Source organism: Moschus berezovskii, chromosome 18 (genome assembly GCF_049115385.1).
Source record: "Moschus berezovskii isolate FMDL1 chromosome 18, NW_MosBer_1.0, whole genome shotgun sequence".
Classification (NCBI taxonomy): Eukaryota; Metazoa; Chordata; class Mammalia; order Artiodactyla; family Moschidae; genus Moschus; species Moschus berezovskii.
The window spans coordinates 17,727,754-17,749,025 of NC_142477.1; the positions used below are offsets into that span (position 1 = coordinate 17,727,754).

The following is a 21,272-nucleotide window of genomic DNA, read 5'->3' on the forward strand; positions in this document are numbered from 1 at the left end:
TCATTGGAAAAGACCCTGATGCTGGGAAAGATTGAAGGCAGAAGAGAAGGGGACGACAGAGGATGAGATGGTTGGATGGCGTCACCGAATCACGGACATGACTGTGAATGAGCTCCGGCAGTCGGTGAAGGACAGGGATGCCTGGCGTGCTGCAGTCCATGGGGTCGCAAAGCGTCGGACACGACTGAGCGTCTGAACCGAACTGAATTCGGCTGTACTCCAGTACTTTGGCCACCTGAAGAGAAGAACTGACTCATTGGAAAAGACCCTGATGCTGGGAAAGATTGAAGGCAGAAGAGAAGGGGACGACAGAGGATGAGATGGTTGGATGGCGTCACCGACTTCACGGACATGACTGTGAGTGAGCTCTGGCAGTCGGTGAAGGACAGGGATGCCTGGCGTGCTGCAGTCCATGGGGTCGCAAAGCGTCGGACACGACTGAGCGTCTGAACCGAACTGAATTCGGCTGTGTCAGGTTGGAGCTGCAGCACGAGGGGTCTTCCTTGCCTCACACGGGTTCTTCCATCACAGACCCCCTGGTTGTGGTGTGCAGGCTCAGTCACCGCAGCATGCGGGCTCCCGAGAACTCGTGCTTCAGGAGTTGAGGCACCCAGATTTAGTGGTCTTGAGGCAAGTGGGATCTTAGTTCCCCAACCAGGGATCAAACCCAAGGACCCTGCATTGCAAGATGGATTGCTAAACGTTGGATCACCGGGGAAGTCTCCCTGCTGAATTAGTTCCTAAAAATGTCCACTTGTTTTCGTGGTGTTCTTTGCTACTTCAGGTCTCCAAAACTAATACATATATACCAATGGGATATATCACAAAATTATATGTATTATACATTTTCAAGTTATTTGATTAAAAAATCCAGTTTTTAAAGCTTATTTCTGGATACTCATTGGAACTCACCCCTTTGCTTATAAATAACAATTACAATTCAGACATTCATTAAAGAATTTTATTAATCTACATTATTTCTACATTTTCATTATTCAAAAATAAAATGATGGTTTTACCGCAATTCACACAAATCAACTGATATATTAATTCAGACCAAAAGAAGCTGCTCAAATGAAAATAGTATTTTCCAAAATGGGTAGATGTCACATGAACCACTCAGGTCTAATTCTCATTATAATTAAAACAAAATGATACTCGTCACAGAGCAAGTCCTAGTGTGAGGGACCCACACTGGTCTCCTTGTAATCCTTCCTCCCCATAAAACCCTTTATCACCAGAAACCTGAAGCTACGCATTTCTGAAGTTAACCAATTCTAGGCTGCAGTTCTACCTTAGCACTGACTACGTTCCCAAGTAAACAGGTTATAGATGAAACTGTATAATTTATAGTCATGATTTAAAGTAAAAACATGTAAGAAGCCCCTTAGATAGTATTTTCCTCATTAATGAAATATCACATGTGAATTTTTCACCCACTAAGACTTTTATCCTTTTCCTATTTTTTCTTCCAATCATTACATTTTTTCAAGTCAACTGGAACCTTTACCATTCGATCATACTTGTTTTTATTTTTCCACATTATCTTCTAATTTTGTCCACACCAAATACATTTTATTTTGCTAACTCTATCTTTCACTTAACAGCCTGTGCTCACCATTTCTACATTATGAAATCTTCACTATTATTTTTCATGGTTGTCTAATATCCTCTAATTTCCTTAAGCATAGACTTATTTTCTACCTTTGGAGGCATTTATTATTTTTATGTTATTAAATACATTTTTATATATATATCATTTTTTCAGTCTTTCAAATTGTTTCCTTGGTAGGTTTCTAGGAGAGAAAATAAGGGTCAAAGCATATGAATGTTTTTATGATTCCTTCTGTGCTTAGTTATCTAATCATTTTGCAAAAAGGAAGGGTTGATTTCTATACTTCAAGGAGTCTGAATGTGTCACTTTTACAAAGACCACACCACAATTCACTTTTAGCTTTAATTTTTTAAAATTATAACAAATGTAAGTTAAGCATTGCTCTTTAGTAATTATCAGTGGAGTTGAACACTATTCCATATGTTTATTCTATAGGATTATATGCATTGTCTATTTATCTAGTCATATTCTTAACCCACCATTCTATTTCCTTCCAATTTTTAGATCTGTGTAACTGGCAGATTCAGTCATGAAAACAAATCTCTTACCGGACCTAAATGCAAAAGGCAACAGAAACAGACTTAGCACAAACTTGTCATGTTTCCTTAGAGAACTGGGCTGTCACCAGAACCACATTAACAGAAGAATAATCCCTTCCAGCGAAACACTAATACCATCTATTTACATTAGTCAGTCTTTGGCGTTGAAAGAAGAAAACGTATTACTCCAGATTTGAGGGCCAAGCTTGATTAGAAAGTTATAAATCTTACTTCTAAATCACCAAATAGCTTTTCAAAAAACACAGTGATTGGTCATTAACAGTAAAACACACTAAATATAAGCAAGCATTCAGCGAAGGAGCAGGCAACACCAATGCAATTCACACACCGTACGATCAACCTGATGTACACAACGTCCATACGGAAGTACAGAGCTTGTGATACTCTGGATCCTGCATTTACTGGGTGAGGGACACGCCCCACATTACTTGACATCGCAGAGAAGGGCAACTCCACGCAGCACCCAGTGTTCGGGGGCCTGGGCCGTCCTGAGGTCTACAGCAGCGATGTAGTTCAAGTCTGTTCGGACCGGCTTCTTGTAGATGGGACAAGAGTATAACTGAGGATCTCTCACAGCTACAACAAAAACCATCAAAAATCTTGGTGAATTTCTCATTCATGCGGGCTCCAACAGAGTGCAGAGCCAAATGTGTGCATCTGGAAGGTCACAATGGGCTTGGCAGAATGCGGGAAATTTCTCCTGAGGTCAGGCAATCCCTAGACGTGAAGCAGACGCTATCAAGCATTCCCAGGGAGGGTGTGACAAGATACCCAGATGGCCTCACATTTACCCCACCCACCTCGTGTCCCACAACATTGACACTAACCCCAGTCCATGCGACGTGACCACCCGCTGCTTCCCCTCTTTCCTTTCCACCTGTCAATTCAACTTTGCACCTCCACCCTGCCCCCTGTACCTCCCCCCAAAATCTTGTGCCCTCACACCTTTTTTGTTTTTCCCATATGTTTGCCTTTGGCAAAAGGTACCTGTCCCTTTTAGTCAGACACCCAGCACCACTGGTACTTCACTATTATTACTGCAAAATCCCTTCTTCAATTTTTTTGCCATAGTCCAGACCACATTGGGCTTCCCTGGTAGGTAAGTCCATAAAGAATCTGCCCGCAGTGCAGGAGACTTGGGTTTGACCCCTGGGTCAGGAAGATTCCCTGGAGAAGGAAATGGCTACCACTCCAATATTCTTGCCTGGGAAATCCCATGGATAGAGGAGCCTGGCAGGCTGCAGTCCATAGGGTTGCACAGAGTTGGACACAACATAGCAACTAAACTACTACCAAACCACTTTACAAATCACAGGACAGAGGATGTTCCCCACCCCACCAGGTGTTGTGAGTTCTCCATGTGTGTAGAGAAATACAAATGGCGGGAAGCAGAGAGCCATGGCACAGTTCAGCTCTCTAAGAGTCAATCTACTTTTCTGGAGTAGGTGAATAATACATGGAATCTCCATGATCACATCTGTCATGAGAGACAATCTCTGTATCCATTCTGTACAGGTCCTCTCTTAGGCATTCTCTCCAGCCCTGGAATCCCCATACTGAGGATGGATGCAGATCTTTTCTGACTTCAAACTTACACAGTTTGGAGAAGGGACTTCTTTTAAGAAAAAGAGTATAATTTGCAAATACCAAATTAAGTTTTGGAAAAAGCCTCTGTGTTGAGTAGCCCTGGAGTTTAAGCTTCAGTAGCTTCCTGTTAAATTCACTCTACCCATAATAGTTTATTTGCACATCTTCTAACATCCATCTTTGGAAGCAGTATATTATTCCTTTTTCTCTCCCAGACTATAAACTATTTCAGGACAGAAGTTATGTCTGCATTCCTCCATGTACTTCTCTGGAAGGCCAATGTTATAAATGACCCTAAAATAACTACTGAGATGAAAACACATTTAACTAAGAGGATAACTTTGGAGAAATTGTGTTATAAATATAGAACTTTCAAAAATGCAATATTAATATATTAGTGATATTGAACTTATTTCCCAAAAATTAATTTCCTCAATAATTCAGCTTTTCCTAACACATCAAAAAATAAGGCAGCACCAGCAGTTAAAGTCTCATTTTTGGACCCAATAAAACCTTCAACCTGCTGTGCTGTGTGTGTGTGTGTTCAGTATTATCCAACTCTTTGCTACTCCATGGACTGGAGCCAACTGGATTCCTCTGTCCATGGGATTTTTCAGGCAATAATACTGGAGTGCATTGTCATTTACTTCTCCAGGGGATCATCCCAACCAAGGGATAGAATCCATGTCTCCTGTGACTCCAACTGCCAATGGGAAGCCACCTGGAAGTCTCTCCAATATAAATTCAATTCATTTTATTGGAAGAAATTAAACATTTGTATAAGATAACACTTTACAAAAGTTTCAATAAAAGTAGTTTAAAGCCACAATTCTTAATCAGGTGTGATTTTTTTTTTTTTTAACCAGGGTACTAAATCTAGAGACATATTTGGTTATCACAACTGGGAAGGTGCTACTGGCAACTGGTGGGTAGGGGCCAGGGACACTGCTAACATCCTGGAATGCACAGGACAGTCCCTCACAACAAGACTTATCTGTGCCAAAAGTGTCACTAAAACCAAGGCTGAGAAAAGTTCTGTTCTAAAGCAAAGTCACAGATATTTGACAGTACTCTAAAATGAAACATTTGCTTAATTCCATGAAATTAATTATTAGAAACCATCTAAGTTAATGTAATGCCTAATTTTTAAGTCTAGTTACTATTTTTTAATCACCATGAGAATATCATAAGTAATAATAATAAGGCAAACATGAAAATTCTAGCTGAGCTATTTCAAACCCTAAAAGATAATGCTATTCAAGTGCTGCTCAATATGTCAGCAAATTTGGAAAACTCAGCAGTGGCCACAGGACTGGAAAAAGTCAGTTTTCATTCCAATCCCAAAGAAGGGCAAAGTCAAAGAATGTTCAAACTATCACACAATTGCACTCATTTCACATGCTAGTATGGTTATGCTAAAAATCCTTCAAGCTACGCTTCAGCAGTATGTGAACCAAGAACTTTCAGATGTACAAGCTGGATTTAGAAAAGGCAGATGAACCAGAGATCAAATTGCCAACATATGCTGGATCACAAAGAAAGCAAGAGAATTCCAGAAAAACATCTAACTTCTGCTTCATTGACTATGCTATAGTCTTTGACTGTACGGATCACAACAAAACTGGAAAATTCTTCAAGAGACGGGAATACCAGACCACCTTAGCTGCCTCCTGAGAAACCTGTATGCAGGACAAAAGGCAACAATTAGAACCGGATGGAACAATGGACTGGTTCAAAACTGGCAAAGCAGTACATCAAGGCTGTATATTGTCACCCTGCTTATTTAACCTATATGCAGAGTACATCATGTGAAAGGTCAGACTAGATGAATTACAAGATACAATCAAGATTGCAGAGAGAAATATCAACAACCTCAGATATGCAGATGATACCACTCCAATGGCAGAAAGTGAAGAGGATCTAAAAGAGGAGAATGTGAAAGCTGGCTGGAAACTCAACATTCAAAAAACTAAGATCATGGCATCCGGTCCCATCACTTCATGGCAAACAGAAGGGGGGAAAGTTGAAACAGTGACAGATTTTCTTTTCTTGGGCTCTAAAATCATTGCAGATGGTAACTGCAGCCATGAAGTTAAAAGATAACTTGTTTCTTGGAAGGAAAGCTATGACAAACTTAGGGTATTCAAAAGCAGAGATATCACTTTGCCGACAAGGGTCCATCTAGTCAAAGTTGTGGTTTTGCAAGTAGTCGTGTACAGATATGAGAGTTGGATCATAAAGAAGGCTGAGCACTGAAGAATTGATCCTTTTGAACTCTGGTGTTGGAGAAGACTCTTGACAGTCTCTTGAACAGCAGGGAGATCAAACTAGTCAGTCCTAAAAGAAATCAACCCTGAATATTCATTGGAAGGATTGATATTGAAGCTGAAGCTCCAATACTTTGGCCATCTGACGTGAAGAACTGACTCACTAGAAAAGACCCTGATGCTAGGAAAGACTGAAGGCAGAAGGAGAAGCGGGCAGCATAGAATGAGATGGTTAGATAGCATCACTGACCCAACGGACACAAATCTGAGCAAACTCTGGGAGATAATGAAGGACAGAGGAGCACAGCAAGCCACAGTCCATGAGGTCAAAAAGAGAGGACAGGGCTTAGCGACGGAACAACGAAACAAAATGAAAATTTCTGATTAAATAAAGTGAATGACTTAATTTGAGGAGCGCAATTAATAATAACTATACTAACTGATATATTTAAACCCTTTAATCCTAGGGTCTGAACATATAACAGATACTTAACTAATTGTTCTTCTTGATACACATTTCACTAATAATCATTTTATAACTCTTGAAAAAAACCCTTAGAGTCTTATATTTGAAATAAATGACAAACATAATAATTGCACCTTGGGAAGTATTTGATTGTTTGTGTTTTAACCCCAGAAGAAAAATACAGTTGGAAAAAAAAAAATGGCGTTCTTTTCAATAAGCAGGTAAAAAAGGCAATTCTCTGAAGTACTTATCCAATTTTATTTATTTTTAATTGCTTCAGAAGGGACGCCAAGTCACAGCATGTAACAACCTTCTGCAGCAGGACTAGAAACTACCAAAAATATAACTTCACTGTAAAAGTGCTGACAGACGCTTTATAAACAAGCACATAAACATCTGAAACTATTACTCCTGGTTAGACAAAAAAATTGAAGACAAAAATAAGCATGCTAGGTAGGTAGAACAAATCAGCTAAATATGTTTAAAACCTTGGGGCTCCAGAAAGACAAGCAGAGAGAAGAGGGTGTCTAAATTGGTGAGCTATATGCTTTGGGTGCTAAAGGTTTCAATAGAACACCTTGAGGAAATTTCATTTTCTAACTGTATAACTCCTCTCTCTCTAGCCTACATTTTTCATGCAAATGTTAGTATATCATTACATCATATATTCCTTCTGATATGTAAAACAACCAAGTTGCCTAGAGATTCCTTATGTCACTGCTTTATTCAACCTCCGTTTTGCTAAAATCATTTGAGTTATTAAATAAAGAACATTTATATGCGATATTTCTTTTAATCCTTCAACTAGAATGTGATGGTATCACCAACTCGATGATCATGAGTCTGAGCAAGCTCCGGGAGCTGGTGATGGACAAGAAAGCTTGGAATGCTGCGGTCCAAGGGGTCGCAAAGAGTCAGACACGACTGAGCGACTGAACTGAAACTGAGCATGTGTCACTGTATTAATAATAACAGTAATTGTTTTTATTATTATCTACTGTATGCTAATTATGTGCTGGACATTGTCAGTTTTATTCTCTCAGCAACCCAGTGAGATGGGTACCATGATTAAATCCACTTTAATAGATGAGAAAAGTGGAAGAACCCAAGGAGGTGAGTTACTTATCCAAGGTTAGAAAGCTGCAGATAATGAGAAAATCTGGCTGGAATGGACCGGGAGCCTAAGCTCTTAACCTCAACAACTGTGTGACGTACTCTATGTGTGTGCCTCCATGTTTTTCTGCAGAAAGATGTAAACGTGAGCTGGAAATAACTAGATGCCTAACTTCTACTTGTGGCGCAGCTGCAATTCCTCCAAAGTCACATGAGTGCTATGGTGGTAAAGCCAGGAGAGCACCCCAAATATCCAGGCTCCTGGCTCACTGCCCTTGACCTGAGGACATGTGCCCCACTGTGGGGTGAGGCAGTGACCCCCTTTAGCCCGCAGCACGGGGCAAGGAGAGCCGAGGGAGTGAGAACTCATGATCCTATAGGACAGAGGCCTTTTACTGTGTCTACCTCACTATGTACCTGAGAAAAATTAATTCATGACTTCAAAATACAAGGGACACTTTCCTCATGTCCAATTTAGGCTTTAGTGTCCAGCCTCATCCCTACATGCACAGGCTTGAGTAGAACACAACCGCAGGAATTCCCAGAGATATGCATTCAACCCACAGCAGGCAAAGGTGATTCTGATAACAGATTTAGAAGCCAGGAATCACAGGAAAATTATGAAATATCTCTAACCTAGTGTTTCCCCATCTGCAAAACAGCCATGATACACCTTATAGAGTTGCCATAAAGACTAAATGAGTGAATACATGTGAATGCCCGGCATTGCACAGTGCTTAGAATGCAGTAGACACCCAAGGTGTGTTAGATTTCTCCTCTCTGCCTCTACACATGTATACACGTGTGTGCATATACACAGTTACCTTTCCACTAAACCTAATTCCCCAGACTCAGGTTCCAGAAGACTAACAGAGTTGCAGGGTTACAAACTGAAAGTGGATTAAACGCTGTGGGGCTCAGGTATCAGGAGGTCTCCAGCTCTGGGTCACTGCATGGGGCTACCCCCATCCCAGCACCACGAATGCACAGTGCTGGATCAGGGTGGGTCACAGGCATGATGACACACGCTTTTTCTCCTGCAGGAAATATTCTCATTAGCTACAGGGACTCTAAGATGCTTCTCAACCTACTTAGCAAGTATCACTTTGTTCCCCCAAACATTATAATCACCACTTTCCCATCACACGGGGTACAGCACAAAAGTTATTAAGAGCATCACTCTCTCTATATATAGGAGACTTTACTGAAGAATTGATGCTTTGGAACTATGGTGTTGGAAAAGACTCTTGAGAGTCCCTTGGACTGCAAGGAGATCCAACCAGTCCATCCTAAAGGAGATCAGTCCTGGGTGTTCATTGGAAGGACTGATGCTGAAGCTGAAGCTCCAATATGTTGGCCACCTGATGCAAAGAGCTGACTCACTGGAAAAGACCCTGCTGCTGGGAAGGACTGAAGGCAAAAGAAGAAGAGGGCAACAGAGGATGAGATGGTTGGATGGCACCACTGACTCAATGGACATGAGTTTATGCAAGCTCTTGGAGTTGGTGATGGACAGGGAGGCCTGGCATGCTGCAGTCCATGGGGTCACAAAGAGTCAGACGGGACTGAGCAACTGAACTGACATGATCTTTCCTAAACCTTCCTCTTTTCAACTTTCTTTGATAACAAAGGATCTACTGTTTGATGTGTCGGTGGGTTTACTCTCTTGGTGTATTTAGCACTACTTGGGTGACTCTCCCATGACAAGAAACATAAATGTTTGGGGATATATCACTCAATTTTTAGAGTTTAAATAAATATCTGGGCTTCCCTGGTGGCTCAGCAGTAAAGAATCTTCCCGCCAATGCAGGAGACGCGGGTTCAATCCCTGGGTCAGGAAGATCCCTTGAAGAACGGCATGGCAACCCACTCTGGTATTCTCGCCTGGAGAATTCCATGGACAGAGGAGCCTGGAGGGCTACAGTCCATGGGGTCACAGAAGAGTTGTATACAGCTTAGTGACTAAACAACAAACAGCAAAGACTTCCTTTTAAAAACAAACTAGTTCTATCGGTAAAATCCAATGGTGAATTATTTAAACTGAAATTGCCTTTCATATTAACATAAAAAAACAATTCATTATAAGAGTTTTAATTTTAAAATGCTACATCTTTGGAGTGTCCTCTAGTCAGTAACAATACCTCTTTATCTCAATTAGGGCCCTATTTATTCATCAAAATTGAATTAAAATTACAGCATGAAAAGAACCTATGGATGCCATGAACCTACAGTATGAATCTACAGTATATCACAAACCTATGGACGGAGGTTCATGACATTGTACAAGACCAGTGATCAAGACCATCCCAAAGAAAAAGAAAGGTAAAAAGGCAAAATGGTTGTCTGAGGGTGCTTTACAAATAGCTGAGAAAAGAAGAGACGTGAAAGGCAAAGGAAAAAAGGAAAGATATACCCATTGAGTGAAAAGTTCCAAAGAACAGCAAGGAGAGATGAGAAAGCCTTCCTCAGTGATCAAAGCAAAGAAATAGAGGAAAACAATAGAATGGGAAAGAACAGAGATTTTTTTCAAGAAAATTAGAGATACCAAGGGAACATTTCATGCAAAGATGGGCACAATAAAGGACAGAAATAGTATGGATCTAACAGAAGCAGAAGATATTAAGAAGAGGTGGCAAAAATATACGAACTATACAAAAAAGATCTTCATGACCCAGATAACCACAATGGTGTGATTACTCACCTAGAGCCAGACATTCTGGAATGTGAAGTCAAGTGGACCTTAGGAAGCATCACTACGAATAAAGCTAGTGGAGGTGATGGAATTCCAGTTGAGCTATTTCAAATCCTAAAAGATAATGCTATGAAAGTGCTGCAATCAATATGCCAGAAAATTTGGAAAACTCAGCAGTGGCCAAAGAACTGGAAAAGGTCAGTTTTTGTTCCAATCCCAAAGAAAGGCAATGCCAAAAAATGTTCAAACTACCACACAATTGCATTCATCTGACACGCTAACAGAGTAATGCTCAAAATTCTCCAAGCCATGCTTCAACAGTACATGAACGGTGAACTTCCAGATGTTCAAGCTGGATTTATAAAAGGTAGAGGAACCAGAGATCAAATTGCCAACATCCACTGGATCACAGAAAAAGCACGAGAGTTCCAGAAACACATCTACTTCTGCTTTATTGAATACTCTAAAACCTTTGACTGTGTAGATCACAACAAACTGAAAAATTCTGAAAGAGATGGGAATACCAGACCACCTGACCTGCCTCCTGAGAAATCTGTATGCGGGTTAAGAACTGGACATGGAACAACAGACTGGTTCCAAATTGGGAAAGCAGTACGTCAAGGCTTTATATTGTCACCCTGCTCATTCAATTTGTGTGCAGAGTACATCATGAGAAACGCTGGGCTGGAAGAAGCACAAGCTGGAATCAAGATTGCTGGGAGAAATATCAATAACCTCAGATATGCAGATGACACCACCCTTATGGCAGAAAGTTAAGAGGAATTAAAGAGCCTCTTGATGAAAGTAAAAGAGAGTAAAAAAGTTGGCTTAAAACTCAACATTCAGAAAACTCAGATCATGGCATCTGGTCTCATCACTTCATGGCAAATAGATGGAAAAACAGTGGAAACAGTGTCAGACTTTATTTTGGGGGCTCGAAAATCACTGCAGATGGTGATTGCAGCCATGAAATTAAAAGATGCTTACTCCTTGGAAGGAAAGTTATGACCAACTTTGATAGTATATTAAAAAGCAGAGACATTACTTTGCCAACAGAGGTCCGCCTAGTCAAAGCTATGGTTTTTCCAGTAGTCATGTATGGATGTGAGAGTTGGACTATAAAGAAAGCTGAGGGCCAAAGAATTGATGCTTTTGTACTGTGGTGTTGGAGAAGACTATTGAGAGTCCCTTGGTCTGCAAGGAGATCAGACCAGTCAATCCTGAAGGCAATCAGTCCTGAATATTCATTGGAAGGACTGATGCAGAAGCTGAAACTCCAATCCTTTGGCCACATGATGCAAAGAACACATTACAAAAGACCTTGTTGCTTGGAAAGATTGAGTAGGAGGAGAAGGGGACGACAGAGGATGAGATGGTTGGATGGCATCACTGACTCGATGGACATGAGTTTGCCCAAGTTCCTGGAGCTGGTGACGGACAGGGAATCCTGGTGTGCTACAGTCCATGGGGTCACAAAGTATGGTACATGAGTGATGGACTGAACTGACTGAACAGCTGAAAGGAACAATGGAATGTTAATTTCCTCTCACTAACAAAACACCTCTCCAACCACAAAGCTATTTGGCAGCAAGTTTCCACCAACTTCTATTAAAAGCAAAAAAGAAAAACAATAAAGAACTACAGTTTTCTTTACTTTTTTATTAGCACTTTGGAATTCACAGTCACCTTTTCTGCTGCTTATTTTTATTTCCTCTCTTACCTGCAGCTAATGAGCGTCACCGCTGACTAATGCCCAGCAGGGTGAGTACAGTTCTTCCACAAAAATGTGTTCTTAAGTCATAAAGGACTACCTGTATTATAAAATTATTGCTTTATTACTACCATGCTGAGATGTTCAGTGTCACATGGCGAAGGATTTTTACACATTAGTCACAAGAAATAAAAAACTAACACCTAACTGAATGTGAGAAAGATTTTTCTTTCACTTTATAAGGGAAATATTTCTGCAACAGTGTTGACTAGATGCAACAAAATTTCTAAAGTATTACTTTTGGCTGAAAGAGCATTTGACTACTAATTCTATAAAATAATCACCACCCTGGGACTTCACACCACAGTAAGGATTAATGAACATGAAGAGGGGCTTCCTTGGTGGCTCAGTGGTAAAGAATCTACCTGCCAAGGAAGGAGACAGGGGTTTGACCTCTGATTCAAGAAAATCCCAGATGCCTGTGGAGCAATGAAGCCCGTGCGTCACAACTTCTGAACGCACACACCCTAGAGCCCAAACTCAGCAACAAGAGAAGCCACCTCAATGAGAAGCTTGTGCAGCGCAGCTAGGGAGTAGTCCCAGCTCGCTGCAATTAGAGAAAGGCCCGCGCGGCAATGAAGACCCAGCACAGCCACAATTAAATTAATAAATAAAATTATTTTATTTTTAAATCATGAAGCCACAAGCAGCGTGTTTACCCAAAGCCAGGCACACACATGGATCCTTTCAGACACGGCTGGGGCACAAGGAGTGACACCCTGTGCCAAGAGGGAGGCTGAGTAGCCTCACGTCTCTTCTGATGCTCATGGGCGCCCCTTCCGTTACACACTGTCTTTCTGTTCCTCCAACACAGCGCCTCCACTGGGAGCTCTTGTCCCAGCACGCTTGCTTTTGCTCCGTGGATATGAGTTCAATGTTCCCTTCTCAGCAAACTCTTCCCTGAACACCTGAGCACTCTCTCACTCCCCGACACGCCCTGCGTGTGCCTTCTTTACAGAAACAAGAGCGATCTGAAATCAATCTCTTCATTCACAGTCCATCTTCATTATTAGTGGGACTAATGTATCTATTTCCCCTGGTGGCTCAGCTGTAAAGAGCCCGCCTCCAATGCAGGAAACCCAGAATCGATTCCTGGGTGAGGAAGATCCCTTGGAGAAGGAAATGGCAACCCACTCCAGTAGTCTTGCCTGGAAAATCCCACGGACAGAAGGGTCTGGCAGACTACAGTCCATGGGGTCGCAAAGAGTTAGACACAACTTAGCAACGAAACAACAACAACAATGTATGTATAGTTTAATGAAGCCCAAATTACCAATGGCTCCTAGGAGAAATAGAGGGTCAGGTTCCTCGGAGCCCTTGGCCACAGAATTTTCATCAACCAACCAATACATAACCTTGTTTTGTGTGTGTTTCTGTTTAAAGACCAATCAATACATAACCTTGCTTTATGTGTGTTTTTGTTTAAAGTCATCTTTTTAATATACTCTGTTGATTCATTAACATTGAACTCAAGGCCAACAGCACTGTGACTCACGCCTGAACGAAGCTTGTCTAACACATGTGGTTTCTCCATAAGGTACATAACAGCCTTCTAGTGCTCAGGAACAGGAGACAGCACTTCAACACTACACTCGAGGGCCATTTTCAACAATGAAAAATAGAAAAATATGAAAAACATAGCACTAAATAGACCACAGAAAGGGCACTTGTTTACAGTCTGAGCTGAAACAAGAAGCAGAGCACAGGCTTGTTCCACCTAAGCTGGAAACACACATCAGGAGGTTTAGATTTTTCACTGCTTTGTACATGTCTGTGAAAAATCATGAAGGTGCCACAGGCATTAACCTTAGGGTCACAAATAAATTTTAAGAGTGTAGGCGAATTCATACAGAATCTTTGAATAGCAATGACTATATTCGTCTCTTTTCCAGTTACCCATCCTTCCTTGAAACTGAGCTCCCTGCACATGGGGGTTCTGCATGGTCTTTCTCACTGCTGCACCCCCAGCAATAGAGCAGTGTGTGTCATACGGTTAATACCTTGGCTGACTCAGTGAGCTAGAGCTCTTTCCCTCTGCCCAGAAAAGTCTGAATCTAACGTCCTCTCATTCCCATCCTTCAAAACACATCTCAAAAGCAGCCTCCACCTCCTACCAGGCTTAGTTATGTTTTCCTTCTAGCATCCCTGAACATCCTAAGAGCATCTCTATCACGTGCGTCTGTAAGTCGCTCACTTGTGTCTGACTCTCTGCGATCCCGTGGACTGTAGCCAGGCTCCTTTGTCCATGGGATTCTCCAGGCAAGAATACTGGAGTGGGTTGCCATTTCCTTCTCTGGGGATCTTCCCAACCAAGGGATGGAACCCAGGTCTCCAGCATTGCAGGCAGATTCTTAACCACTGAGCCACCAGGGATCTCTATCATAACATGCATCAAATTCTATTTAAATTATTTGTTTACTTATCAGTCTTCTTCACTAGGCTGTGAGTCCCTTGTAGGCATGATCTGGTTCATAACTACCTTTATCTCTTGCAGGTAAGGTTGTATCTGGTTTGTACTAGGCATCTAGCAAACATTTGCTTAAAAAACAAATGTTCAAAGCTTATACATATGTTTACAAGTGTGGTATTTATCTAAGGGATAAATATACTAAAAATTATCCTTTAAAGAGAGATTTTTGTCTCTTCCTTGTTTAAAGAAAAATCTTCATGCTTCTATTATAAAATTAGGACTTCCTTAGGATCTACTATCCTGGCCACCTCATTAATTTATGGCTTATAATGATCATCTCACCATGTATATCAAATCAACATGCTATACACCTTGGCCAATTACTTCAGTCATGTCTGATTCTTCGTATCCCTATGGACTGTAACCCACAGGCTGCTCTATCCATGGGATTCTCCAGGCAAGAAAACTGGAGTAGGATGCCATTTCCTCCTCCGAGGATGTTATACACCTTAAACGTGTGCAATTTTATTTTAAAAGGAATATAATTTTTTTAAGTGAAATGAACAGCATCTCCTCATATTGTGAATAGTAGCTATCCCTGAGGTGACGTTAGCTGAGTGAAATGCAAAAACCTCTAGAAAACATCAAACCAACAATGCAAAACAGTTCAGGTGTTTTTGGACTTGTCACAGCTTTGATGACTCTGTCAAAGGACTCTGCTTTGACATGCGTGTTTCATAAAAGTGTTGTCACATTCATAGGCTGCAATGTGAACCCAGCATTTTACCATAAGCTACTGAATTAAGCCAATGTCCCTGAATTCAATCCGGACCTCACAGCCTGGCTTAAACCTCCAAGCTGGAGGAGTCATGACCTCCCGGAGCCCTGGGCAGTCCCACCTGGAAAGGCTTCTTTCCTTCTTTCCACCTCTTCCCACTTCATCATTCAAGCCCCATCCATTCTTCCAAGACCCTCCAGGTCCCCTGGCTGCCAAGATCCAGCCCCCGACAGTCTCATCCCACCCTTATCTCACCCTCCTTTCTCAACACTTAGTAACTATTCCAAACACTTGCTTCTGATCTCATTAGCTAATGCTCCGTGAGTATCCTTATACATTTCATCTGCTTTTTTAGACAGGCAAGAACTATCCAGAACCACCGCCTCCCAGCAGCACTCTAAGAAGAGGCCAGAAGTCAGTAAGTACTCGTTAAACACAGGTGTGAATACAAATCTACTTGATTACAGAGTATAATCCTTATCACATGATAACAAAAATAATGAGATCCTATATTTATAGCATCATCCAACCCCATCGTACCAACCGTCCCTGAAGGCACAGACAACTTACCGTTATTTTCAGCATAAATCCTTACAACAGGCATTAACTCGAAAAGCACTTTGGGCTTGGACTCGGTAAGTTTAACATTCCTCCTGTCCCAGCCAGCACCTTCAAGATACAAGCCGTAGACGTAGACACCCTCCGTGGGAGGGGCAGAAATGTCGTCCTTCATCCACCTGGTGACTTCGCTGCAAAGCACCATGTTGTCCAGAGCCCAGCCTTTGTTGGCCCGAGTTATTTCCTACTCGGGGAAAGAGCAAAAGAAAAGGATGACACCAGCAACTAAAGGCCTGTCTTAATGTAAACAGAATAATTGGGATAACAGTGTAGCCCCAGATTCAAAACAGGTAGGATAGTATTTAAAGGGTTTTAAAAGATCCTCTTATAAGCAATACCCATGTCCTAATTTAACTATATTTGTACTTCAGTGTCAAATAATTTGATGCTTTCAAATTGTCATTGTGGAGAAAACTCTTGAGAGTCCCTTGGACTGCAAGGAGATCCAACCAGTCCATCCTAAAGGAGATCAGTCCCGGGTGTTCATTGGAAGGATTGATGTTGAAGCTGAAACTCCAATACTTTGGCCACCTCATGCGAAGAAATGACTCATGTGAAAGGACCCTGATGCTGGGAAAGATTGAAGGCGGGAGGAGAAGGGGATGACAGAGGATGAGATGGTGGGATGGCATCACCGACTCAATGGACATGAGTTTGAGAAAACACCAGGAGACAGTGAAGGGAAGTGCAGCCTGGCGCGCTGCAGTCCATGAGTTTGCAAAATATCGGAGATGACCTCATGACTGAATAACAGTTTTAAAAGAAATATAAAATCAAATCAAATATAAAAATAAATATAATGATAGCAGTCTGAGAACAAGTTGCTGGATTTATGTTCAGGGCAAAGTTAACTGCTGGCACCCAAACCAGGCAATCTTTCTGCCTTATTATAAACTACATATTTAAAACTATAATGAAAGAAGAAAGCCTTCCAGAGGAAAATTGTAATAACACAACAGGTAAAAATCAGTGCTATTACCTGTCGCATTGCAGTTAAAAATCCTTGAGGGTTAAAAAAGCCAGTCATCCAGAAGCAGTGAGGTCGGTCATTGAAAACCCAAGAGGTAAACTGGCAGTTTCTTTCAATAAGTTCAGTAAACCAGAAACCCAAGGTACTTGAAACCCAAGATGCCTGAAATGCAAACATGAAAACATGAATTAATACAGGTTTAATTCTACTGTGTAACTGACTATATTCACAGAAAAAAAACAATGATGAAATATCAATTTCACACTTAGAATTTAGAAGTCCCTAAGGCATAAATTTCCATAGGGTTCTGACATTTAAGATGTCAAATTATTCTTCCTTTTTAATAATATGAAGTATGTTAGAATCAACTAACCATCATGTGAATTCCAGATTAACCCAGCTTGGCATGCTGTTCAAGACATCTGCTATCAATAAAATCTCCTTCCACATATGAATATAGTTATGATCAATTCTGCCATAAAGCAATTAAAACAATTGATTGAATTAAATGTAATGGGCTTCAACTATTTTTCCTTAGGCTATATTTTCAACAGACACATTATAAAATAGCATTTCTTTTATGTAAATGTGCTTATGGCCTTAAGAGCACTTTATATTCTGTGAGTGACAAATGTAGAAGCTTTCCTCCACTTATTTTTTATGGGGCAAACATTTATTTTCTGAAGTTTCTGTCTCTTAGAAGGCATTTTTATATTCTCTGATGAAGGGAATAAAAATGGAAACACAGGTCTCCTTACCACCAACAAATTAATTTCGTTCATTGCCTGTAATGTTCTGCCTGAATTTACACGTGGAACTCATGTTATTACAACAGGCATGGAAATGTCATCAACATTATCAGCAATCACACTAGACGGTATCTCCAAATCATATTTTATAACATTTCACTGTAACTGCACTATTTTATGTGTGAATAAATGTAGTGATCAACCTGAATAGATAAACCACTTGAATTTCAAATAGCTTGAGAACTGATATGCCTATTTTACAAGAGACACTGAGATTCTTAAAGACTGTTAATAAGTTGAGTAGAAAAATATCCATATAAAAGGATTTTAAGTTTCAGGAAGTGGGACTTCCCTGGAAGTCCAGTGGTTAATCCCTAGTCAAGGAACTAATATCCCACATCCAGTGTGGCATGGCCAAATTTTTTTTTTTAAAGATATTCTTAGAGTCCCTTGGACAGCAAGGAGCTCAAACCAGTCAATCCTAAAGGAAATCAACCCTGAATATTGATTGGAAGGACTGATGCAGAAGTTGAAGCTCCAATACTTTAGCCACCTGATGCGAAGAGGTGACTCATTGGAAAAGACCTTGATGCTGGGAAAGACTGAAGACAGGAGGAGACAGGGATGACAGAGAATGAGATGGTTGGATGGAATCACCAACTCAATGGACATGAGTGTGGGCAAACTCCGGGAGACGGTGAAGGACAGGGAAGCTTGGCATGCTGCAGTCCATGGGGTCTCTAAGAGTTAGACCCAACTTAGTGACTAAACAGCAACAACTTAGTGAGACCCAACTTAGTGACTAAACAACAACAAACTTTAAAATGAGGTAACTCATTCCATCATATCTTTATAGATATATGACAAGTGAACATATCTAAGAAAGAGAAAAACAGACTCACAGACACACAGAAAAGAAATATGGCTACCAAGGAAGGATGTGGGGGAGGGAAGGATTGGGAGTTTGAGAGTAGCAGATGCAAATTATTATATATAAAGCGGATAAACAACAAGCACAGGGAACTAGATTCAACATCCTGCGATACGCCATACTGGAAAGAATGCAAAACAGAATATACACATGTAACCAAGTCACCTCGCTGTACAGCAGAAATTAACACAATCTTGTGTTAAATCAAGTATAGTTACATAAAAAAATTTTAAAAGCCCATATCTGTCATTTAGCACAATTAATAATATGCAATCAGTAAGAATATTGCTAAATTATTATCTTGTTACCTTGAGAGGTATATACTCACATATTTACAGAAAAAGCAAGAAAGAAGGTTTCTCTTTGGAGTGACTTTTGACATATGTGTGTGTGTGGGAACATCCCCCTTCTATAAAATTAACAACACAAGCTTTGAAGTCCATGAGTTTGGGTTTAAATTCTGATTCTTGGATTTCTAAGGTGTGTGATCTGGGAAAACATTTAATCTCCCCTAACTTAAGTTCCTCATCTGTAAACTATGGGTAATAAATTGTAGGATTTACATGAAACGGTGCATACAAATTGCCTAGCAGAGACCCTGAGATGTGGGAGATGCTAAATCATTTTCTTCTCCACCTACAATCTAAAAATACAGGGCTCTAAGAGGATTAGTCCCCAAGCAAAAGAACACTCTTAAGCACATTATCTGTACATGCTTTCACTTGCCAATTACAATTATTCACAACAATAAAGTGATTAGGCAGGATAAGAGCTGACTTAAACATACTTTCTTCCAACGAGCAGGAATCCTGGCATCAAACATGCAATTCAGAGCATCTCGTAGATTTTCGCTCATGATGATGGTGCCATCAATGGCAAGTTTCAGCTCCGTCAGGGTGCTTCGGACCAGGGTAAGTACCCTCTGCATCCTGTCTATCTCCTGTCTGAGGAAAATGTTCATTGGCTGGAATGGCCCCATCATCTGCAGCCTCTCCTTCACCTGCCATGGAGACATTAGCACATGAAAAATTATTTGACAGCTATAATGTTCTACATAGGGCTTCCCTAGTGGCTCAGATGGTAAAGAACCTGCCTGCAATGTAGGAGACCTGGGTTTGATCGCTAGGTTGGGAAGATCTCCTGGAGAAGGGAATGGCTACCCACTCCAGTATTCTTGCCTGGAGAATTCCTTAGACAGAGGAGCCTGGTGTCCAGAGGAGCCCAGGACCCATACAGTTCATGGGCTTGCAAAGACTCGAACACTACTAAGCAACTAACACTTTTACCTTTCACTTTTCCTTGTGGCTCAGTGGTAAAAAAATTGACCAACAAACAAGAGATGCAGGTTTGATCCCCAGGTCAAGAAGGTCCTCTGGAGAGGGAAATGGCAACTATCTCCAGTATTCTTGCCTGGAGAATCACATGGACCAAGGAGCCTGATGGGCTACAGTCCATGGGCTCACAAAGAGTTAGACAGGACTGAGCATACACACAATGTTATATTATATACATGGTACTCTAGGGCTTCTGAAAGGGCCCTAAATTTTACAATTCCATAAATAGTAAGCTCTTTTTTTTTTTTTTTGTACTGTCAGAAAACAGAGAAGAAATGAAAGAAATATCTGTTAGAGGACCAGCTGATTTTTCATCCAAAGTGAGAGAAGACAGGCAGCCATTAATTCACAGAAGAATATAAAATCCATGTCCACGAACACACAGTCTTCCAAACAACAACTGCAGTTATTGGGAAACATTCACTCACTGCCAATCTAAGACTTGAAAATACACACATGGACACACACAAGCAGATGTGTATGCATACGCAACAATTCTGAAGGCTGTCTCAAAAAATTAGATTTCTGTTTTTAAAGTTTTTTATTTTTTCCATCAAAGCATCTATCCATCCACTCACCCATTCATTTCTGTCTTGCAAGTATTTATTCAAAGTCTTTGTGGATCAGGTATCATGCCAGGCTGAATTGTTCTATCTTAAGCAAATTTAGCAAAAGGAAGGTGACTCTTCTAAACTCCACACATACCACCATGCTTATTTATGAAAAGTAATAGCAACCCACTCCAGTATTCTTGCCTGGAGAACCCCATGGACAGAGGAGCCTGGCGGGCTACAGTCTATGGGCTCGCAAAGAGTCGGACACGACTGTGTGAATACCACTTCACTTAATATATTTTAGGCACTTTCATTGCTTTATAAATATTTCAGCCCCTGCTAGACATGAATGACTGCTTTGGTGATACTATAATGAAAGGTGCTTATGAAAGCTGGTAACAGTATTGATTTTCTCCAAACAAGTGATCAGAGTTTCTTCCAGGGGAAATGATTCCCTGGTGAGAGTTCTTTGAGTTCAGTCTACAGTGAAAAACTAGCAGGCAAAATGCCCTGCTTCATGGAAAACAATAGGATGCTAAAGAAACAAAATACAGAATTCCTTCTGAAAACCAGGTGGAAAGGGCAATATATAAAGAAACTTGGTGGTCCTATGACAGAAATGTCACAAGTAATCTCTTAAGACTACAAGGAAAGTAAGCCACTTACTTTTGCTTTTAGCAAAGATTTAAACATGTTATCAGGGTAAATCTTTTCACAATACATGCTAAAGTGTCCAAAAAGTTAACCTTCATAACTGTCAGTTTCTCTTAGAAGTTACTTGATATTAAAAGGACAAATTGGGGGGATTATTTTTGCAAAATAATCGACTCTTTAAGAATACATCATTTTCCTTTGAA

The 21,272-nt window shown here is 40.7% G+C and overlaps 1 protein-coding gene across 1 annotated transcript in view; it reads right to left on the reverse strand.

Moving 5' to 3' along the window:
• Positions 1 to 975: 975 nt before the first annotated feature.
• The window catches only part of DNAH5 (dynein axonemal heavy chain 5), a 265,941-nt gene continuing 245,644 nt past the window's right edge, over positions 976 to 21,272 (reverse strand). The window contains exons 76-79 of the mRNA XM_055422257.2: positions 19,315 to 19,527; positions 16,857 to 17,009; positions 15,830 to 16,061; positions 976 to 2,751 (exon numbers count right to left, since the gene is read on the reverse strand). Of these exons, the coding sequence (XP_055278232.2) occupies positions 2,600 to 2,751; positions 15,830 to 16,061; positions 16,857 to 17,009; positions 19,315 to 19,527 (750 nt within the window). The 3' untranslated portion in view covers positions 976 to 2,599. The remainder of the gene's footprint in view (positions 2,752 to 15,829; positions 16,062 to 16,856; positions 17,010 to 19,314; positions 19,528 to 21,272) is intronic.